A 23,545-nucleotide genomic window follows, 5' to 3' on the forward strand; every position below is an offset into this window, starting at 1 on the left:
AAGCATCAAAGCCTCGAGATAAGGAGCAGGAGAATGCGGTTTATCTGCAGAGTGGAAGTCACGGGCGGCCCGATTCTGGAGCAGCGTTCTCCCTGGGAGGAGGAAGAGGATTAAATAAATAAGCGCGGCCTGATTGATCAGTGCCACTGACCTATATAATTAAAAAGCAGCAGGAAGGGAGGGAGGAATGCCGCAGTCTCTCTCAAGGTTATTCATGTCATTTTTATGACCTAATTTGCAATCTATGTTTCTTTCTTCCTCTTTAATCCTGCACTCCTCTTTTCTTCATTTGCCAAACAGTTAAAGAGATGATAGAGCTAAATAAATACCATTAGGACTAGTTCTGTACTCTGACTGAACAGGACATTATATATTGATCTGCAGCTTCCGTGCTTCGTTTTTTTCTTTTCTTTTTTTTCTTTTTGCACACGCTTTCATGGAAAATAGAAAAGCCTTCAACCAGGATCATGTGTGAAAAGACCAAACTTAATGTACCCTAGATTACATATAAACACACAGATCTCTTCTCCCCCTGACTTAGTTACTGTGTAACGTAACATAACGTAACGCAAGCTAAATACTGGACAACAGAACTTTCTGAACGAGATGGGAGTCAAAAATTTATATCCGACATCAAGGCCGACATCATTGTAATATCAGTGCCACATTAATATTAACGTGTTTTTTGGTATAAAGCAATTTTTTTTCATTTAGATTTGAATTAATCGCGGATACAAACATTTAAAAGCCACTTGCGTCACTTCTTTGCCAAACATTGCACTGTAAATGGACTAAAACGGCAGAAACGTCCGTTGTCCCTGAAACCTGTGTTTGTGGTGATAAACCAGGATATACACCTACGACTGCTATTAGTAAGCTTTAGAAATAGCTTTGGGGGCGTAATAATGATTATAGACATAGTCAGAAGAGGAGAAAAAAATAAAAAGCCATTTTCAGCAGAAATAAAAATAATATTCAGGCTATTTTATTTATTCGTTTTCCTGCTTTAGTCATGGCCAGTTCCCATCCATTGGGCATCTCTACTATAACACACCACAGCTAACAAGGAGATAAAGGCTGCAGCTCATGCAATATCAGGGGACGGCATAAGACACTCATAGGAATGGTCTATTCACAAATGAGCACACAGATGTCTGTGATTGGCGATTAGCAAGTGTCACTGCGATTTACACACCAGATTCTGCACTCTTGGACTCATAGAGACTCAACCAAGTAATCTCAAATGCCTTTGTTACTCTGCTTATGAGCGGTTGGGGTAATAAAAAAATTAAAATAAACATGATAAGGTGTGCAATCACAGGAACAAAAAATAAAATAGCTCCCTGTTGTGATTTTTATATATATATATATATATATATATATATATATATATATATATATATATATATAGTATTGTGTGATGTTGCACAGCACAACAGGGAACTGTAACATGCAATGTTTTATTCATATTAGACCACAGAAACTTTCCCACTGTTAGCTGTAACTGAAAAACCACGTCATACATTTTCTCATTTATTGTTCAATTCTGCGAGACTATCTGGTTCCTGTTATCATTATTCCTATTAACACATCATCCTCTCTTTCTTTTTTTTCTGTCAGTAAGTTTTACCAATGATTACCCACATTTTTTATCCAGTCAAGCTGAACTACATCTCAATGAGAGCATTAATATAAATCTGTGATAAATTTCGGACCAATCAGAACGGAGAATTCAACAATGCAGGGCTGATATCGCTGTTCAAAATGAATATAAATCATATTGTTATTTCACGAACAAATTCAATCTCTAATAATGCCTTCTGAATGAAATGAAACAGCGCCAGACAGTAAAGAACTAAATGAGCATAACAGCCTAAGAGCTGCTTTAGTTCGGCTGAAAAGCAGAGAGCATTCTGCAGAACAATGCACTCAGCCCACAATGAGAATCTGAAAACTTTCCTTAGGCGGAACGGCGTTTCAGTCTGCTACTACAGGATAGCACTGCTTAACAGCTGGGCAAATTAATCCGGTTAATTACACTCGCTCACAAGTGGACATATGAGCATGATGCCACGCATTTGGTCAAGGATGTTCCATAAGCTTTCGGCAGCCTGTTATTCACTCAGCATTATGATATTATACACACGTATTGATTGAGCACTAGGGTTGTGAGCGATGGGCCCGAGGTGAGAACCCACTCGTCTGACCTCGACTCTCAGCTCCCTCAAAGCACCAGCAGCAAACACAGACTTCTCACAAACATTAAAGGTCGCATTGGATTGCTTTTCAAATAAACTGAGAGAAGGCATTTTTTTCCCGTAGCTTGTGCAGTGATCCGTGCCAAAAGTGATTGCGAGTGTAGTACATGATACAAGTAAACAAAATATATGACACAACTCTGGGGAGTTACAAACACTCCTTTCTATATAATTAAAAGGGTTTATGTCTTCTTGCATCAACTTTTCTTAACCAATGTGTTTCTTCGATAATGTCTCCGATCTCCATTAAATCATTAACATAACATAACATAATTAAGGGTTTGTACTGACAAGCTAATGGCAAGACTGATTATCAGCTTTAAACAAGGCTATAATAATATCTTAGGTAAGTGAATCTATACTGAATAACAAATTTTTTTCTAATCTATTGGCATACCCTCTTTACACCCAAATATATACTCTACGGACAAAGATATTGGAACACCTGTCTTTTCCACCTATATGTGGTTCTTCATCCATCTTTTACCCCAAAGTTGAAGGCACCCAATTGTATAGGATTTATTTTGGATGCGGTATGTGAATGCGATGTGGCTGATGGAACAAAATCTCGAGCACACTCCAAAATCTTCCCAGAAGAGTGGAGGTTATTATAATAAAAAATAGGGACTAAATATGGAATGGGATGTTCACAAAAGCGAATACGAATCTCATGGTCAGGTGTCCACAAACTTTTGCCAATATAGTGAATATGGATAGTGCATTATGGGGCATCTTCCCCAATTTATACAAAATATCTTCTAATACTGTAGCATCAATTTTCCGTCACTAAAAATGACAATTTTCCTCCACCGGAACAAAAGAGAACTAGAACTGGAACCAAAGCGAGCTCCTGGATTTGCAAAGGTTGGGGATGAACTCGAGTGTCCTGCACAGAGTCCTGACCTCAACCCAAATGAATACATTTGGGAGAAACTCGAACATTAAATGAACCCCAGACCCCCTCATCCAACTCCAGTACCTGACTACACTAATGCTCCTATGGCTGAATAAGAACAACTCTGTACAGTCAAACTGCAAGATCTAATGTAAAAAACCTTCCTAGAAGAGTGAAGGTTATTATCACAGCATTGGCGGGGGAGTTGCATAATACAGGTACGCAGCAACGAAATGCAGTTTCGCATCAACCAGGAGTGCAAATAGTAGCAACTGTGCAAACTGACAAGTGCAGATAGATGTGTAAATACATGTTCAGCAGTTAACCTTTTTTTTAGCATAAAAAACGCTAATAAAAAATGCATGTCCTGTTGTATAAAAAAAAAAAACAGCAAAAATGAAGTGTTATTGATTTCTCAAGACATGGAAACAAACACACTCCTTTCAGCAGTCTTTGCCAATAGAGTTTTTAAAGAGAATCTTTTCATTAGGCACATTGAATACTATTAGGAAAAGTGGAAAGATAACGCTGCGAATACCGAACCTGATTTTCAGGATCGTATATTGCAAATTAAACTAAAAAGCCAGTCTAGGGCATGCATTTCCATAAACGTGTTTTGCATTTCTGTTTGTCAGAGCCGAAGTGGATCTTGTTAAAACGGCGAAGAGCTGTAAGTATGAACGGCGGCCGTACCTCTCGTAGTGTCTCCGTGTACACGTCGCTGCGCTGGTGCTGCCTGGGTTTCCACCCAGCTCGTCGTATACATTTTTCCACTGTCGGCGGGCTGTGATCTGCCGGAGAAGGAGCGAGACGGTGAACGTGATTACTCTACAATAACATTAGCACAAGGTCAATATGCTACTTGAAAACTAATACTTGGCCCAGTGATGCTACTGAGGATATATCAAGGTCCATTAAGTAGGTAATAAAGCACAATGGTGCATGCTGTTATATTAGACTGATTGATCCATCACCCATTGATTATTTTCCGATAACAGCACGTCGATGTGGAGGCGGGTCATTCCTCTGTTTTTTTTTTATGTTGTGAAACATCTGCAAAACATTAGTCCTTCTTGAGTTTTACATTGTAACAGATATAAGCAGCTGTTTCGTCAAGAACACTTTGGACAGATGTTGATTTTTTATTATTAAGGTTCTGCGGCCTCAAGTTAGTGGAACAGCTGTTGGAGTATGGATCAGGAGAACCAGTGTCTTATTAGTACTTCTATATTAAATGAATCGACTTTTTATCAAGTATCAAGGATTTAACATAGTGCTGGTTGTGCATCAGTTAATACTTTCGTTAATAATAATCTCCTCCTTCAAGCAGGTACCTGCCCTGGCTGACATATACTAACATCTAACAGCATGGTTCTACATAATCGTTGAAACTGCATTGCTAATTTGAGTCCAAAAAACCCATCATACACATGCACATGGCACTGATATTCATGAGAGATCTTCACTGCAAAGGGATTTCCAGTTGCTAATGGAAGCCCTTTAAATACAAGTACATGCTTACTGAAAATCAAAGGCAAGCTATTCAACAAATGTTTGCTATATTACAAACAATTTCACATATTTTGGCAGCTGTATACTCATTATGGCTATTTGCATCCATAATGGAATAAATATCTGCCTAGTATTTCAAAACAAGTCACGCAATTACAACATTAATGGCTCTTCACTTTATGGGGTAAAGTAATATACTGTACAAGTAGCATGCCTTTCTTGTAACAAGTAGCTCACAGTTACTACAGCAGGAAAGATCACTAGGCTAATATTCCTGAGGTAATATTCTAGACCCGTTCTGACGCATGGACATCAGTGCACTTGAGTACACTAATAGACTTGTGTTCCAGCTCAGACAGTATTCCTCAAAACTGACTCCGAAACCTCTGAGTCTCTCAAAACAAGCGCTTCCTCAAATTTACAATAACTTCATTATGGAACCTACGCAACCTACGTGTTTCCTGTCCCTCAAAGACAGGCAGCCTGTAGTATTGATAAGCAAAATAAAAAGCCTCCTGAGAGAACGAGAAGGACAGAAAGAGGGGAAAAAAAGAGGCCTTGAGTGGCTTCCTGTTCACTCCTTGTCCAAACAACATGCCGCCTTTCTTGCTCCTCTTTCCTCCGCACAGACAAACAAACAAAACAAAAGCAACAAAAAAAAATGGTACTGGGCATCAATGAGAATGTTGCGGAAACCATTTCTGACTGAATGTAAAAATGTTCTGGCCACGTTATTGCTGCACAAATGTTAGATGCACTGCCAAACAAATTCAGCTTTTGCTGGTCTTGGAATAATAACCCCCTTAAAAGGCTCAATATGTGCACTGAACAGGCCTGACCAATTTCCTCTCCGCCAAAAAAGGGTTACACATGTTTTTTTACTTGTACGTTTTTTGTTTTTTAGTTTTAGAGAGGCTTTAGTGAGTCACTTGGGCTGAACATGAAGCAGAATTGAAAACGGGGCTCAAACTTAGTAAAACGTGTTTTGTGGCAGGCTGAGAAATTAGCAAAAAAAAAAAAAAGAAGTCCTTCTGCCTGCTTCTTCTGCTGAAACATTGCTGCCAATGGGACTATAAACCTCAGAGCGGATGGTGTACATGCTTACCAGCTCGTATCCTCCCAGCTTCTGAGCAGCTTGAAACATCGTCCAAAGGTTTACTGTGAGAAGGACAATAAGAAACAATGATCAATACCACAGGAGAAGAAAAGAGGCACAGTAACCCACTCTCACCATCAAGCACAATAAGGATGGAAACATTACTCAAAGCACTTGCCGACAATCCATCGTCTGTTATTACATTTTTTTTAGCCTAGAGAGTCCTAAGCAGGAGCCTCTCAGGAAAACAGATGAAATGAAATAAATACATAGCGCTCGTACAAATGAAGTCGAGCAAAAAAATTAGCGAGAATATTGCTGCTGGGAGAATTAATCAATCAAGATTCAATCTACACACACACACACACACACACACACACACACACACAAAATCCCATTGCGTTCGTCAGAGCAAAGTTCTCCTACGCCCATATCTGGCAATATTGATTTTCACCTCCTCCCAAGCAGCTATTTCAGATGGACTGCAGGATTACGCCGCCTGTTCTTTTTTAGCCCTGTGAATGACAAGCCCACAGCTTAGAGAGCTGTAAACTGAGGCTTTTATGCATCAACAATATATCTTTCTCTGTCTCTCACACACACACACACACACACACACACACACACACACACACACACACACACACACACACACACACTTTTGCTGTGAGCTTTTTAATATTTGATCTGAACATGCAAGATAAAGCTTGTGTTTATATGAAAGCAGGTATTCGGTACGGTTAGGGGGGAAGAAATGAAAAAAAAAAATTGCTTGTCGTTTGTTATTAACACAGTTTAGTATTATTGACATTTGCAAACATTAACGGTTTATATATAATATATATATAATATTATATTATTAGGGCTGTTAAAATTAATGCCAATTCATTATATACATATACATATATATATATATATATATATATATATATATATATATATATATATATATATTTATATATATATGAATAATTAAAACCTACCTCCTACCTCCAAATATTTATTCATGAGGTTCTTTCTTTACTCTGATAATAATGCACACATCCGGCATTTAAATCTGTCCGTGTGGAAACATAGCCAAACTTCCGTTTGGTATCCTGATGATTTACGTAATTTAAACCACCGTAATTACTTTCATACATTAACAACAATATTTTGTCTTCATGCTCTATGTTGAGCCTAGTTTCACTAATAATAAGCATACATTTTTAGAATGCATCCATATTTGCCAATGCCTATGTTATCTGGAGTATTAAAAACTTGAAAAGTATTAATTCAAGGTACAATAAGAACAGATAAAAATATGCGAATAAGTTGCGATTAATTGTGAGTTAACTCATGACAATTATGCCATTAATCACGATTTCACAGTTTAATAGAATGACAATCCTATACACTAAAATGTCCTTATGAAATAATTTACTCATAACTGCATGCCCACAAATATTTGATTATTCTTATACAACAATAGATAAATGAGAATTTTGTTTGATACTTTTGTAATAAAAGAACGTATGATTTTTTTTGTCTACACTCATACACATACGCCATAGATATAAACAGTTATAAACATTTAAAAACATTTATACACAGTTGCTTCCTCATCAGTTTCTCTTTATCCTCTATCTCGATGTAAATAAGACATAATAAAAAAAAAATACAGCTTGTCAGCTTGTTACCGAGATACAGAATAATCCTGTAGATTGTAAAAACCGCATCCATTATGGTTTCAGAAAGTCATTAATTTATTACTGTATGTTGCAGATTATGTGGAGGTCTATGTATTTGTTGTTGCCATGGACACGATAGTGAATTAGAACGAGCGCATTGATATAAACCTTGCAGCATGTTCTAGTGTAAGAGCTGCTTTTAGAAAAAATGTAACAGACTGATATAACAACATGGACTGCTAGAATGGCTCTCCCTGTACTACCTACTTGCATTCTTTCTCACTTAAATCCTCACTAATAATAGCTCTTGGCAATTCACATATTAATATTTGAAATGAATTTTGTACACATCCTATATAATATCCTCAGTGAAGATCTCATTTCAGTTCTTAAGCTCTATGGGTTTATAGTTTGGAAATGCACACTGTTTATATGCCATGTTTGCTTACTTGTGTTCCTTCCAGGCAAAAAAAAAAAGAGAGAATGAAATCTAATTATAATCCTCATATTGGTTTAGGAGTGATAAGCAATACTTCCTAGAGTACAGGACGCTAATACATCTTCAAATACTCCATGTTCTCTGCGTGCTGTAATTGAACCAATCCCCATCTGAGATGTGATTCATCTATCTGAGTGTTTTTTTTTTTCTGTCCTGTATTAGTAAAGAAAAAAAAAAAAAAAAAAAGGAACATCTTATTCTCAAGCTCGTTTTTTCTTGGCTGGGAGGTAGCTGACATCCGTGCACAGAGTAGAGGAAAACAAACTGGGGCTTTTTTAGACGTTGCACTCAGGTGGAATTGTTCTCCAAGCCCCAGAGGCGAGAGGTTTGTGTGAAAAGAGAGAAAGAGAGTAAATAAAATATTTATAAAAATGGTGATTTGTGTCATTGGATTCTAATTCAGCAACGTTAACAATAAAAGGTGCATGATTTGGCAACCTGGTACACTGTGAATGAGTTATTGATGGCCATTTACAGCCTATAGCTAACCAGCAGGAGATCACTGCACCTCTATTTATTTGTGCAGGAGATAAAAATAGGCATTTGGCTCTGGGCCTTTCTATAGGAACGACTTGAAAACTCTTTCGGATTCGAGTCGCGTGTGGTACGCGCTTATACATATTTATACGCTGGAGCGTGGTGGCACTGATGACTGCGCTGAAATCAAGAGGGAAATTGAAGAAGAATATTAGCATTTTTTACTTTCAGCATTTAGATAGCGAGGGGTGTGTTCGGTTGTTGTTTAGGGTTCGGATTTGACACTGAACTACTTGTCTATTCGTGGCATGCGCACTGATCAGGGGAGCTGAAGGTAGCAAATTAGAAAGGGCACAGCTGACTAACATTAATTGTCTCTGCACTTTCTTGAGTTACAACGACCTACTTTTTTTTTAGTGGATCACAACTTTTCTATTTCTTCAAAAAGTCTAGCATGCGGTCTCTGGTGAGGGAAGGGATGGCCTGGGAATACTGCATCTGAGTGGATGGACATTTATAGTGTCTATATAAATATACACACACTTATACAGTATATATATACACACACACACACACACACACACACACACACACACACACACACACACACATACATTTGTATAATCGCGATCGAAACATTTGCGATTGATTGTACTTGATCCACCAAGGATTTTCAGTTCATGTCACGTGTCTGTCTCCTGATTGTGTCCAGCTGTTGTGTGTTTCTCTTGTGATTAGTGTGTTTATTTAGAATGCCTTTTATCTATTAAAGTCGATGCTTGGTCTTTGTTTTGGCGTTTCCTGATTTGGACCCTACTTGTGTTTTTAAGTTTCCAGTGAAGGATTATCCTGTTCTGACTTTACCTGCATGTGTGTCAACTAGGGGTCATGCAGAATTTAAACACTTGCCTTCTTTTGCCTTGAATAACAACACAATGCTCACTTTTATTAGCTGGATTAATTATGAAGCACGACTGAAAGACGATGAAACGTGCAGTTATGTGTAAATATAGACAACAATCCAGGCACAAATCCTGTTACAGAATTCTCCTGATATAATATCTTCAATATATAATGTGAAGACAAAACACTAAATCTCATTGCCAAAATGCTGTCTTGCTGACTTTTTCATGATGGCACAGACACAACATGCTTCTTCACCAACGCCTGTGTTAAAGCTCTTACCTAGCTAGCTAACATGCTATATATTCCATTCTATTCTATTACTCAAGTTATGACAACTAGTTTTCTGCACATTAAGGCCCTAAAAAGCTGGCTAACGATTTTATGATTTGTCTGCTCCAGTTGTTTATTCCTTAAGAATTTAATTACAGTGTGACCTTTTCGCTTATAATAATGAGTGGCCTTTGAGTTGTTACAGGCTACTGAGAGCCATCTGTCTGGACCATGTGAGAAGAAAAAAACTGCCATCGCTCTTGCTGTGTAAGGATATTATATAAACTGTTCATAGAAACCTTATACACAAGGACCCTCTGGGAAAAAGTGAAAGAGAGAGTGTGGGCATTAGGCAACTTACTCTGTTTGAACCCTAGATAGGGTATTCGCTCAATAGGGGTCTTCCTCTCTTTCATGTACTTGTAGAGAGCCACTAGAAAGGCCTGCTCTTCGGCACGACATTCCTCCCCTGTCTCCTCCTTGCTCTTCTCTTCGGCCAATACCTTTTTGCAGCTGCTGCTCTTAGGTTTGGACACCACTGCCTTTGTTTCTGCTTTCACCTGGATGACGATGAGTAGTCAGAAGAGGAAGGAGAAGAGAATAGGATGAACAAAGTGCTTGTGGGTTTTTTTTTCTTGGAACGACGTGAGCACATTTGCTAATTGACTAGGCACTGATAACACGAAATTAAACTACTTCACATAAAGTGCTCGACTGAACTATGAAGAACTGTATACCCTAGCCAAAACAGTAGTAGAGTTATGATACACTATATGGACAAAAGTATTGGGACACCTGCCTTTTCCAGCCATATGTGGTTCTTCCCCAAACTTTTACTGCAATTGCACAGGAAGTAATTTGAAACAGTAACACTTCACTTAAACTAGGAGACCCAAACCTGTTCCAGCATGACCATGCTCCTGTGCACAAAGCCAGTTCCATAATGATAGTTTTACACTGCCCATAGCCCTAATATTTATACGTTGTACTTATTGAACAGTCCATGCACATTTTTCACAGCCTTAATATTATATGCTGTACATATATCTGCACATTTATCTGCAATTGTCTGTCTATCTATCTATCTATCTATCTATCTATCTATCTATCTATCTATCTATCTATCTATCTATCTATCTATCTATCTAGCTAGCTAGCTATCTATCTATCTAGCTAGCTAGCTAGCTAGCTATTATAACAGCAAATTGGGACTCAATGTACAATGAAATGCCAACAAGCAAATATGAATCTTATGGTTAGATGTCCACAAACTTTTGTTCATATATTGTATACAGGCTGTAATGTACATGAATATGTACTGCATGAGATGAAAATAGATGCGTTGAAATTGTTCACAACCAGCTTTTTGGTTTCCAAGCACCGGCGTGCTGGAGGTGGGTGTGTTGTGCATTGAGCCCACAGTCAGATCCCTGAGTGCCGGCTTCAGTCATGCAGTCACACTCGACAGTCAGCGATGGCCCACACATGTCTGCTTAGCCATCTGCTCCCGACAATCACACGTTTATTTTCCAAAAAAGAGCTATCAAGGCTAGCTGGTTATGTGAATGAACAAACAAAAAAATAAACACAACAAAACAGTAGAAACTAGATCACCAGTGATACTAAATAAACACGGCCTGGAAAGCAAGGCCAACTGGAAAACAAAGGATTTTAAATGATCTGCTAGTGGAACTAAAAACTCTTCGGGGTGAATTATTTCAGATGTAAACTAGCTCATTTTGCCTTGGCTTATCTTGATCCTTACTTAATTCAAACAAATTGGAAAATCCCCTGTCTGGGCTGAATACTATAAAGAAATCAATATATATCTCTGCTGATGTTCAACACAGAGCACAGAGAAAAAAAATGATAAAACGCCGCAACGGATAATAACTCGTGTTTATTTACGCTCTTAATTTCAGTACTGAAAGCATCCCTGACATTGTTAACAAATAATTACACCATAAAAATATATACATCGACTACACAGCTACAACCGACTTATAATTCGTTTCCTTTATTTCTGCAACTTTAATTATGCAGTGTGTCCCTGACACAGATTACATATGATGTATACACCATGTAGATACATTTCTTATGAGATTTTTAAACATCTCATTACACAGCTAGTCTCTATTTCCTGTTACAATAATCTCCACTCTTCTGGGAAGATGTTCCACTAGATTTTGTTTGTAATATGTGCTCATTCATCCACTTAGTAAAGTCAGGAACTAGTGTAGGTGAGATGAGGAGGCCTGAAGTGCAGTCAACGTTCCAATTCATCCCAGATGTGTTTAATAGGGTTGAGGTCATAGCTCTGTAACAGACCACTCAAGATCAGCCTGTGTAAACCATATCTTTATGAAGCATTGTCAATCTTGGAACAGGTTCGGGTCTCCTCAGCCAAGTAAAGGGAACATTTTATGCGTTGGAAAACATCCTACAATGATGTGCCTCCAACATCATGCAAACAGTTTAGATATAGATGTGTGTCCATATAGATGGAAAAGTCAGGTGTCCCAATACTTTTTACATCAAAGCTACAGTTGATCATTAGAGGAATGACAGAATGATGGCACATTACACACGAATCCCACAAGCCAATTTTGTGCATTGATTTATTCATTGTCAGTGATCATTTCTAACAACACTGTATCCTAAATCAAACACAATAGCAGCAATATTAAAACCATCACCTTTACCAAACAGTGACTAACTATAAGAGAATGAACTCGACAAATGCAGGTTTTTCTTGTTTGAGTTTCACGATGACATTCTGGCGTCACACATCCCATAGGAAACTTTCCAGCATGCTTTCTTCACATCTGAATTTATATCTATTTTCCGATATCCCTGGCATGCGCTAACATACACGCAGTATAAAACTGAATACGAAAACATTACTTTTATTGAACGGATGTATCCTTAACCAATATAAATACTCATATAAACAGTTAGTGGAGTATTATTTGTCTGTTTGTTTGTTTGTTCGTTCGGCGGATGCATTAGGACTGGCTATTTGTGGGGTATTAATTTGAATGTGAAGCTCTATTGGACATTTCACTGAAACCTGTGATTGCCAGGTTTTAGCAAAAGACTTGGATCTAGCCCAGGGAATTTTCAGAGTGCAGTAGTGTGCATTTAAGGTTTACAACATCTGCAAGACTCAGATATTTTGCAATGTTGCTAGCAACCTTGCTGGTGGGACAAAGTTGATTAACATGAGCACACTACTGCTTCAAAATAAAAACGCATTTGTATTTTACTTCCTCACAAGAAATGTACTTTCAAATACTGAGCTAGACCGGAGCTCTCTTGGTGAGAAAAAACCCCAGAAAACTCATTTACAGACCACGCCGACTTTAAAACCAGATACAAATATATTGAGCAAAGAACGGAAACAGATACAGGTAATAGCATTGTGTTACATCCTTAGTATATACATGGGCCAAAAAAAGAAGAATGAAGTGATGTCTCCTGTACTGGCAGAGGAAATGTACAGGAAAAGGCATGTGGGAACAAAAGTCAACGAAATAACGAGAGGAAAACAATCATGGCTGCTTTCTGAAGACTACACAGTGTGCTTTCATAAAATATTATAGAGTTCTGAGGAAACAGGAAACTATGGGATGCCAACTATAAGACATGAGGCTGAGGAGGCAGAAAGACTGACAGATAAGCATATGTTGGTGCTCCTTATTGTTTAATGAGAGTGGTACCTTGCTGGGTGCCTTGGCCTCTACACTGGCAGGCTCTTTGGTGTTTCCACTCTGGGCTGGCGAATCTCTGCGCTGGCATATGGAGACTTTCTTCTTCCGGGGCCGGCCCTTTAAATTGGGTGCTATGAAAAGAGAGAGAGAGATGCTCAAAGTCCAGCAGCTCATGACAGTGATTAGTACAATCACTACAGGCGTCTGACACACCAGCCCTATAGTTACTATACAATCCTGACCAAAATAAAAATGTGATAAGGGTCCGAACAGCGTGGTGCTCCTGGAAACGGGTTTATCAGGTTTGATTTTGTCTCCCAAGTATGAATTGAAAACCCATTTTCGATTTTTTTTTTTTTACCACTGCATGTTCTTCATAATCTGTTGAAGTGTTATTATCGTTTTTGTCCCATGTCTTATTTCACGTACAAATATTCTAGCAATGTAAGCTGTGAAAGCAATACTAAGTTGTGATACAATAACTCTTGTAAGGCAGGTGAGAAAAATTCTTAACATGCCAGTTCTTAAAATAACACTGCAGAGTAATGTGAGTGCATGTTCACACAATTGTGTGTGTGTGTGTGTGTGTGTGTGCATGTGCGTTAGGGTTTGACAGCGTCTCAGACTGGATCTATTAAAGGCTTTACTTGCTAAGTGTTTTAGTCTATAGCCGAGTCTATAGCCGAAAGGATGCAGGCTTGGGAAAAAAAAAAAGAAAAAGAAAAAAGTAACAGTATTTTTAACAGGAAAAAATAAATGGTTGACGATTTCGTTTTTCTGCAACGACATGAAGATGATGTCGGATATCAAACATGACAGATTTTATTTTTCTTTCTTAAACACAAGCTCATACTCTCTCCTGAGCACTTCAATTCAGCTCGATGCAGCATTTAACATCTGATGATGATCAAATCCCAGCCAAGGTGTACGCCATGCCTAAGGCTATAGCCCTTTTGCCATTACAGAGAGGAGAGCTAAACAAATATCAGTCTAGAGAGAGAAAAACCAACCGCACTCCAATCAGCAAAGGGCAACTCTGTGTCTTTCTCTGTTTTATTTTTCTGGCCCCCCTATTCAAATCTCCATTCTGCACTTTTCCTGTATAATTTCTCAGCAGTGAGCAGCAGGGGGTGGAGGGATGGAGGGGGAAGAAAAACAGCAGCTGAAATTAAACCTTTTCTTACAAGAATAAACATTTATATAAGGGGCTTTTATTGTCACCTTGGCAACAGGCGAGACTGTTTCGCTTCAAGCAGTCCATGTGACAAACACATTTGCTCAGGCATCAAGTCCAGCTCCTGCTGAGCTCTCCGCTGAGGTAATGGGGACGTTTGGGAAAGCGCAGTGATTCGTTCCCGAATATCAAATATCACCCAATGTACATACGTCGTTATCCTTTGAGGTTGGGGTATTCTCAAGAGTTCGCAATTATTCTCGCCATTATTCGAATGCCAGTCCTGTTAGTAATGCGGTGCATTAGTGTTTTCTTTTTTTTGGAGCATGTTTTGTCTTTGAGAGTTACTCAGTACCTGTGTATACTTGAAAAAATGGGACAAATTATAATATTGTCTTTACAGTAGATAAGGGGTGGGGTGGGGTGGGGGGGGGGGCAGAAGGAGTGCCGGGTGGTCACAGAAAAGAGGCATGGAGGCATCCCATGATTGACTACAAACATCTGTCCCCTTTCCTCACTGCCTTATATCTGACTGTGACTGAGTAATGCAGACTCAGATAGAAAGAGGGTGAGAGAGAGAGGAAGAAAGAAAGAAAGAAAGAAAGAAAGAAAGAAAGAAAGAAAGAAAGAAAGAAAGAAAGAAAGAAGGAAAGAAAGAGAATATGTCGTTTTACATTTCCTCCTCTCCCAATGTTTCATTATTTACACATCAAAACACCGCTGGCTTCCCCACAACTGTTGCGTTCGTAGATGTTCCCTCGTTTTATTGACTTTCCTCTGGACCGACAAAACAGCTGTCCTCCTATTTTACTCCCTTGGGCACCCAACACTGGCTCTGTAGAACTGTGTCAGTGGGCTGCATTGAGAATGCGGAGAACAGTGATGCTGGCGATGAGGAAGGCACGACCTCGACACTCTCGGTTACGTCATGCTCCTCTCCTACTTGACAGATGTCAGAAACGTCACAGGCTCATTACTATGACTAGATTACCTGCCTGTGGCATTCAGACTGGGTAATATTATCCATTTGGAAGACTGCACGTCTTTGTTGCTTTCCGTACACAGATAGACGGACCTAAATATAGATAGCAATGGGAACAGACAGACACGCTGTAAATATACAGTGATAATGAAAAGCAGTACATCTCAGCTCTCAGTTTATTCTACAAGGACAAGCATCTAAAGAATTGAATGCAAAATGGTCGAATGATAGGCATGCAAATGACTGAATTATTCAAACAGGCTGTAGACATGAGCAAATCAGCAGTCTAAAACAAGACTGTAGTGGAGTGGATATAGTCACCTCGCTATTGGTGATTTTCACTCATTCTGTCTTCATTGATGTTCGTCATGTAACTGCTTCATTCTGATCAGTGTTGCGATAAATCCAGAAAAAGTTGAACTATTATTAACAGGAATGTAAAGACACCAAGACCACCACTATTACTTTTACCACCACTACTACTATTAATACTAATAATAATACTACTACCACTGTCAGTACTACTACTGCTACTAATTCTAAGAATAATACTACACAATCGTACTTACTTCACACACCCATATGCATATTATATCACTTCATTACTACCGTACAAACTATTTACATGCTGTTTTTGCACATCGTTTTTTGACTGCTGCTATTGCTTTTTTGCACAAACCATTTGGTTTACATTTTGTTTGATCACAACGTTCACTCCCGTACTCGGTTCTCTTTTACACACCGCACTGTGTAACATACAGCAGGTTAACTGGCGGCGCTATTTTGTCCTACACTGTCTTGTGTTGTCTTGCGCTGTCTTGTGTTGTCTGTCTTGTACTGTTTGCACCAGGTTGCACTCGATGCACTTTATGTGGGGAGGACCCACATAAACCCTAGTCCCTAGTGTTTTCTGTTATGTAGCTTTAAGTTGTCTATGTAGCACCAGGGTTCACCACGTTGTTTCATTTCACTGTGTACTGCGTCAGCTATATATGGTTGAATTGACCAAAATGAAATATAATAAAATAAAATAAAATAAAATAGAAATGAATAAAAGCTTCTTGACTTGACTGGACCACTACCAGTACTACTACAACTGCTATTAATACTAATAATAATACTGATACTAATAATTCTACCCCTACTACCACCACCAATACTATTATAACTACTACTACTAAAAAAACAATAATAATACCACTATTACTACCAATAATGTCCTGTTAATAATAACACTGATACTGCATGACAATAACAACAATCAAGATCAAGTGTTAGTAATATTATGAGTTGTGGGAGTAGGAACAATACCAATACATCTGTCTATTTACTGTTGTAATTACGATCGTCATTATATTGCAGTTTTAGGTTAATTTATTATGTTATTAATATATGAATGATTCTAATAGTCACAATTATTATTACAGTAATCATAAAAAAATTATTATAATAAGTGTTTCTTGGTTTATTTATTATAATAATAAAAATAATAATATTAATAAATAACAATAATTAGTAATACTATTATTATTATTATTAGTAGTAGTAATAGTAGTAATAGTAGTGATAGTAGTAGTAATACCAATAAATGCATTTTCAAAATGATTCAGTATTAAATTCGAATGTGATATTAATAATAATAATAATGATAATAATAATATATTGTATAATATATAATAATAATAGTTATTGTTAGTAGTAATCCTTTATATTATTACTCATTTTTCTTCTTATAGTCAATAATAAAAAGCACCCACTCAGCAATAGGATGTATTTTCAGGCCCGGACCTATTCGCACTAGAGTAATATGTTCACGGAGGATGCACGAAGAACTTCTGCAAGTCTCTCAGGATACAGGCATTTGCCAAACACTGGAAATATAAATGTCAGTGTAAATGTGTATGTATAACACGCATGTAACGTACAAGATATATATCGCACGTTTCCCATAGACTGCGATCCTGCCGAAATGCTTAAACGCTCCATATCCATCTGTTGCTCATTAGTCACTGAGGATTTACGGGTTTAGTCTACGAAAGGTTGTTTGAACATTGTTGCTTCAACAGGTTGTTTGAACGGTGTGCTGGGGTCGAGGCTGTAATCAAGGGACCGCTCTGCCTTTTCCTCCGAAATCCACTGAGGAGCACTACAAGGCTTTCCGCGGATCAAATATCTGTGCGTGCATGCCTGTGGCCGTGTTTGTTCCTTGAAATATGTTCGAAACGCATCTGTGGATTCTCCTGCCAAATATTTGGGACGAGCCTTTTGAAGCTTGAGGGAAGTCGCAGAGGGAACCGAATTAAATGCATCGCCTTACAATGTTACTCAACTATCCACCCCCCCACCCCTTTAAACACATTACCACAGAGTGAAAAAAAAAACCCTGTCATCTCCCCTTACTATGAGTCTAAACTCATCTTAATCCTTCACATTCACTACAGCCTTCTTGAATAGCAACCTGACCCATAATATCTTCATCTCAATACAATGTATTGCAAAGAACTGCTTTATTACCAACTTCCTGTCTGGCTTGTATTTCCATTTGGGTCTGGGGGAACATCTCACAGATTCGTTCTTAAAACGCAAGTCGCATACGAAAACGCTGCGTCTACAATCGATGCACGCCCGCTCTGACAACTTCATTTATATTGCGGCGAAGCATCGCTGTGTTTTTATTTTTCTATCCGCCAATTTGTCCTCATTATTCTGGAGGACAATTAATTAAAGAGCGCTGCCAAATGGCAATGCAAAATAGCCGATATTTCATTTTAATAACGAGCTTGAGGAGTCGTGTCAGGGCTGCGTCTCATTTGTGATCGTACACACTGTTAGTAACGAGAGAGCTGCAGACAGGCGATCTGATTTGATGCATGTGATCTTAAATCCTTTAAAGCCAAACCAAATGTGATCAGCTTTCTGCCGGGATTCTATGCCATTTTAGATAACAAACAAACAAACAAACAAACAAAACCATTACAAATATGGCTTCAACCAGTTCCACTAAAGAGCTTATACAGGATCCTTAGACATATTTCAGCTGACATGATTACCATACTTGATCTCTACCTAAAATAATCCAGTGTGACACTGCTTCTCTCTTTCACATCTTTTTTCTGTTCTCACTTTAGCACGAGCCTTGAGAATTAAAACTCTGAGTCTGGTTTCTATTTTAAAATGGGAATTACGCCTTTATGCCAAATGACAATTTGGACATACGAACCATATTTGATTTGGAAACAAACAGCTCTAAGCCTTCGCCCAAATCATCAGCCTCATCATCCTCATCACAGCCCATTGATTCGACTCGTAATACGGTGACTACGTTCTCTCAATCCCACACCGAGCGAGACGCATTAAACGTATATAAACATGACAGAAACATTCATATCAATGTGCTCGGGAAAGCGAGGAGTGGTCCGTCACTTCAGATCTATCCACATATCACACGGCTCGCCATCTGTAAGCGAAACAGGAGGAAATTAATCTCCACCTATTCCCTCCTTCTATCTCCCCCCCACCCGATTTAATTCTATCGTCTTCTTTTTAGCTCCCTCCTCCCTTATCTCTCTCTCTTTTTCTCTGTCTGATTTAATACGAAGCTATACAGCAGATGGCGGTGTGAGGCACAGAAGGAGCAAAAACACACACGATTAATAAATGATATCGACCTCGCTAAATAATGCCGTGCGCTGATAAATCCCCATCTGAAACGGCAACTGTTCCACCTTTTAATCTCGGAGGACGTCGAGGGGAGTCAGCATGAGTCCACCTCGCAACGTCTACTGCTTTGCAATGCAAACGTGAGGGGACGAGCAATATCAGCGTGCCAATGATGTGCTCGCCAAGGTCAGATACTTAGATGCTAATTTGAGAGACTATATATCCCACACACACTGTCTCTGAAATATATACATATATTTATATTTGTGTGATTATATATACAGTATATATATATATATATATATATATATATATATATATATATATATATATATATATATATATATATATATACACACACACACACACACACACACACACACACACACACACACACACACACACACACACACACACTAGGGGTGTTGATCGATTAAATTACATAATTGCGATTAAACACACAATCGTCATGAGTTAACTCGTGATTAATCGCAACTTAATCGCACATTTTCATCTGTTCTAAATGTACCTTGAATTAAAACTCTTACTTTTAAATACACTGATAAACATTAGCACGGACAAATATGGATACTTTATGTTTGTATGTTTATTATTAGTGAAACCAGACTCAGCACAAAGCATGAAGACACAGTGTTCTTGTTAATGTTTTAAAGTAATTATGTCATTTTAAATTACGTCTCATCAGGACACCAAACGGAATGTTTGCTATGTTTCCACACGGACGGTTTTAATTGCCAGATGTGTGCATCAGGTCGGATTTTGGCGCTAGATTTGACACTTGGCGTGTCAGTTAAACAAATGTTTAGTGATTCTAAATTATTATTTGGTGTATTTTTACTTTTTTTATTATATAAAAATTTTTTTGTTGCGTTGCAGGTTGTAATTTCACCTGTTTTATCTTTATTTTTTCATATTTTCAATAAAAAGGGTGAAACAGAAATGCACAGTGCATTAATTAGTGCAGTTAAAATGAATTTATTTTACTGCGTTAATTTGGGCATTAATGCGATACAAGTTTGTATTATATTGTTTTAATTGGCACAAATTACATTGAATAAATAAATGGAAAAATGTAATTAAATAGTTTATATTTGTTGGACCCCATTTGCGTAATACAGATGTTTATTTATAAGTGTGTATTTATGTGTGTGTGTTTTACATTTAATATAAAATTTTCTAAAGACATGTTCTACTTAACTGCTACTTATTTCAGCATACTTTAACAAATGTCTTCATTCCTTCCATCCTTCATTCATTTACTCCCCCGATATGAGAAATTGTCAGGATTTTCACCTTTAAAGAGAAATTCTTAAAGCTAGACATAAAATGCTAAAGAATCCATATCGCTAGTGTTAGCCGGTAGCCACTTCCTGGTTAGCAGCTAACGCTAGTTCTATGGATTCTTTAGCGTTTCCATGCATGAGCAAAGCAAATCATATTTCCGGTAGCCACAGTGACACTGCGCTAACTCTAGTTTCTTTTTACACCCCTGGCATTGTTGTGAATGTTTTCAAATGTAATATTAATAATAAAAAAAATGTGTTCAAAGTGCAAGGCGGAGACTAAACAAACATGCGGTCCGCCGCGTAATACGTTTCTGAAGGAACTATGTTCCGCACGTAAAACAAGGATTGCACAAGTGCACCGAACTGAACGCCCTGTACCGAAAAACTTCGGTACGAATTTGTGTACTGTTACATGTAGCCCCGATATATACAATACATTACACAGGAAACAGAAGTGAGAAGTTCATCTCATGAGTCCTCTGGTCCAATTTGTTCGTTCGTTAATCCCAAATCAGTTTTCTGGTCCAAATCTTGACATTATTGTTACAATCACTATAGGAGTCATGTGACAAAAGAACTAATGACACGAACAAGAAGATGAGAAATGATCTACTCATTCTGTTTATCATAATTTGTCCTCAGCCGCATTGTCACATTTTCATTATTGGAACTACAGTCAGAGTTGGTGTGTGTAGACGTGTTGGAGAATCTGCTTATTGAAAATGTACCATTTCATTTGATTTCTGATCAAAACAACGAAATAAACAAAATGAAAAAAAGGATTTGTTGTATTTTTTTGGGGGAAAATGATGCGTCAGCTGTAACTCACGCTGCAGCCTGCCTCAAATGCTGGGTGACAGATATCGTTTCCAAAATGGATACAAAAAAAAATGAATGCAACATGACTAATCCAATTATCAATATGGCTTCATCCTGTTCCATAAAAGCAGTCGGATTTATAGCCCGGATTTCAGATGCTGTTTACTCGTGTGTGATTGAATGCTGTATGATCAAGATAACACAATCTTGTGTGACTCATGTTCTCGCCTTTTCACATGTCCACATTTATTCTAGAAATCTACACTAGTAATGAAAAGGATAATTGCACGTTATATTAGGAAAATCAAAAACGTGGCTCATTTCAGGATTTTTACGAGCCTCGGCTCTGATATTAGAAAGAGGAGACATGGGAATAAGCAGCAGCCTTGCTGCGGACTTGCCTTGAATTATTTATAGCTGTCATGTTACAGAAGTTATCTCTTTGACAGCCAGTTGCCCTCTAGCGCCACTCAGAGGTATTACTCTCAGCAATATTGCCCACACACACAGACTGTCTCCACTGTATGACAAATAACCCAATATTTTAATGCCTAATAACTTCTGTATTCCTATACAAAGATAATTTATTAAATTGTTGATAGATAATTAATTATTTATTTGCGTATTTATTTATTTTTTACACAAAACATATACACTCACAGCCTTCTAAAAGAGCCCCGTGTCATTTTATTTCCCTCATGCACTTTCTCGCTTTCCCCTGATCGATCTATATGTGCTTTGTGCTGTAGTGTTTATGGGAAGGGGGAGGAGCTGAGTGCTTCTGTATACAAAAAAAAAAGAGAGAAAAAAAAAGGTCTGCCTCAAAAGCATAATAAATTAAAAAAAAATCCATTCTATTGCAATATTGCAGATCCGAGTTTATCTAAGGCAGCTGCGAAACCCTTGTACGATATTTAAAACTGACATTTTCTGGTGTTTAAAAATAAAATACTTCCATAGACATAAATATAGGAAGTGAGCTTATAATTATGGCTATGTGTTTGTGTGTCGGGGATTTTGTTTTTATATCCTCGCAGGGACCAGATGTACTCACAAGGACATTTTATTGGCTCTCATAACAACTTTTTTAAAAACTGTTTCCTATTGTTTAGGGTAGCGTTTGGTCTAGACGTAGCTTAATTATAAGTGATTATGAATGTGTGTGTATATGTGTGTGTATGTTGGGGAGGAGGAGGGTTTTAAATGAAACAATTCACACACACAGAACACACTAAGACGAATCCCCCATGAATCAGCCCTCGTTCAATAAGAACTAAGAGGCCTATCTGTCTTATCTAAAAGGCCAATGAGACTGAAGCCTTTAAAGTGTGCATTAACGTGAGGCATTGCGCTTGCCCCTGGCACACTGCGGGCTCCTGTGCGTTGGCACGGTGCCCGAGCGTGGGTTGGGCGCAATTTACAGATTTACCGAGCGGCGGATTAAGAAAATTTGTCGCGGAAGCTACACCACCTGATCTCGACATCCCGAGTTTGCATCATCCATAGGTGAGCTCTTTTGCCTGCTGGGGGCGTGTTCAAGGAGTGAGTGTAATAAGAACCAGGCCAGGTCCGCATTAATCTCTTTTACCGTCTTCACCCTCTTCTATCCTCTCTCTCTCAGCTATAATTCCAAATAAAGATGCTAATACACATCTTGCCATCTGTGTTGATGTTAAATGTCTCGGATGTTTAACACACGCTCGAATGTACAGCAGCGACGGAACACAGGATACGGTAATTATCCGGAGAGAGCTATTTACATCGAAACAAAGCGAAACCAAACGAATCAATTCTGATTAATAAAGGAACAGATATTAAAAAAAGGTGAACGTACAATTCGTAAGACACGCTCAATTAAAATCGAAACGAGGACCTGTGAGATATAAAGTGCTCGGTGTGGAATAACCTGCGCCGAGAACAATTGCTGTGTACTGCTGTAAATTCATCCGAATAAACTGTGCAGTATATATATGGGAAACGCCAAGCGCACGCTTGCATCAGATTTGCTGATGCAACCGTGTTAGCAACGGCCCGCGCCGTGGAGAGAAACGACAGCATATGCCACAGACAGCTAAGTAAACCTCGAGAGCTTGTGTTTTCATCTAGGATAATGTGTGGGCGGAAATATACATGCGCTGTATTTAAAATTTTTTCACTCGGAACAAATCTTGTGGCTTTTACAGCAAATCACTGCAATCGTTGCCGTTTGTTCGTTTTTGATAGTAGCGCATTTTGTCATATTGTTAGATTGGGAAGTAACATAACACTAAAAAAAATAAAAAATCACATTCCAATGTGGAAACGAGTGCA

At 38.2% G+C, this 23,545-nt stretch overlaps 1 protein-coding gene across 1 annotated transcript in view; it reads right to left on the reverse strand.

Moving 5' to 3' along the window:
• arid5b (AT-rich interaction domain 5B) overlaps nucleotides 1–23,545 on the reverse strand; it is a 98,534-nt gene that overhangs the window by 18,741 nt on the left and 56,248 nt on the right. Inside the window, exons 5-8 of the mRNA XM_046853367.1 lie at nucleotides 13,303–13,424; nucleotides 9,945–10,143; nucleotides 5,771–5,823; nucleotides 3,847–3,944 (exon numbers count right to left, since the gene is read on the reverse strand). Of these exons, the coding sequence (XP_046709323.1) occupies nucleotides 3,847–3,944; nucleotides 5,771–5,823; nucleotides 9,945–10,143; nucleotides 13,303–13,424 (472 nt within the window). The remainder of the gene's footprint in view (nucleotides 1–3,846; nucleotides 3,945–5,770; nucleotides 5,824–9,944; nucleotides 10,144–13,302; nucleotides 13,425–23,545) is intronic.

Source organism: Silurus meridionalis, chromosome 7 (assembly GCF_014805685.1).
Source record: "Silurus meridionalis isolate SWU-2019-XX chromosome 7, ASM1480568v1, whole genome shotgun sequence".
Lineage (NCBI taxonomy): Eukaryota > Metazoa > Chordata > Actinopteri > Siluriformes > Siluridae > Silurus > Silurus meridionalis.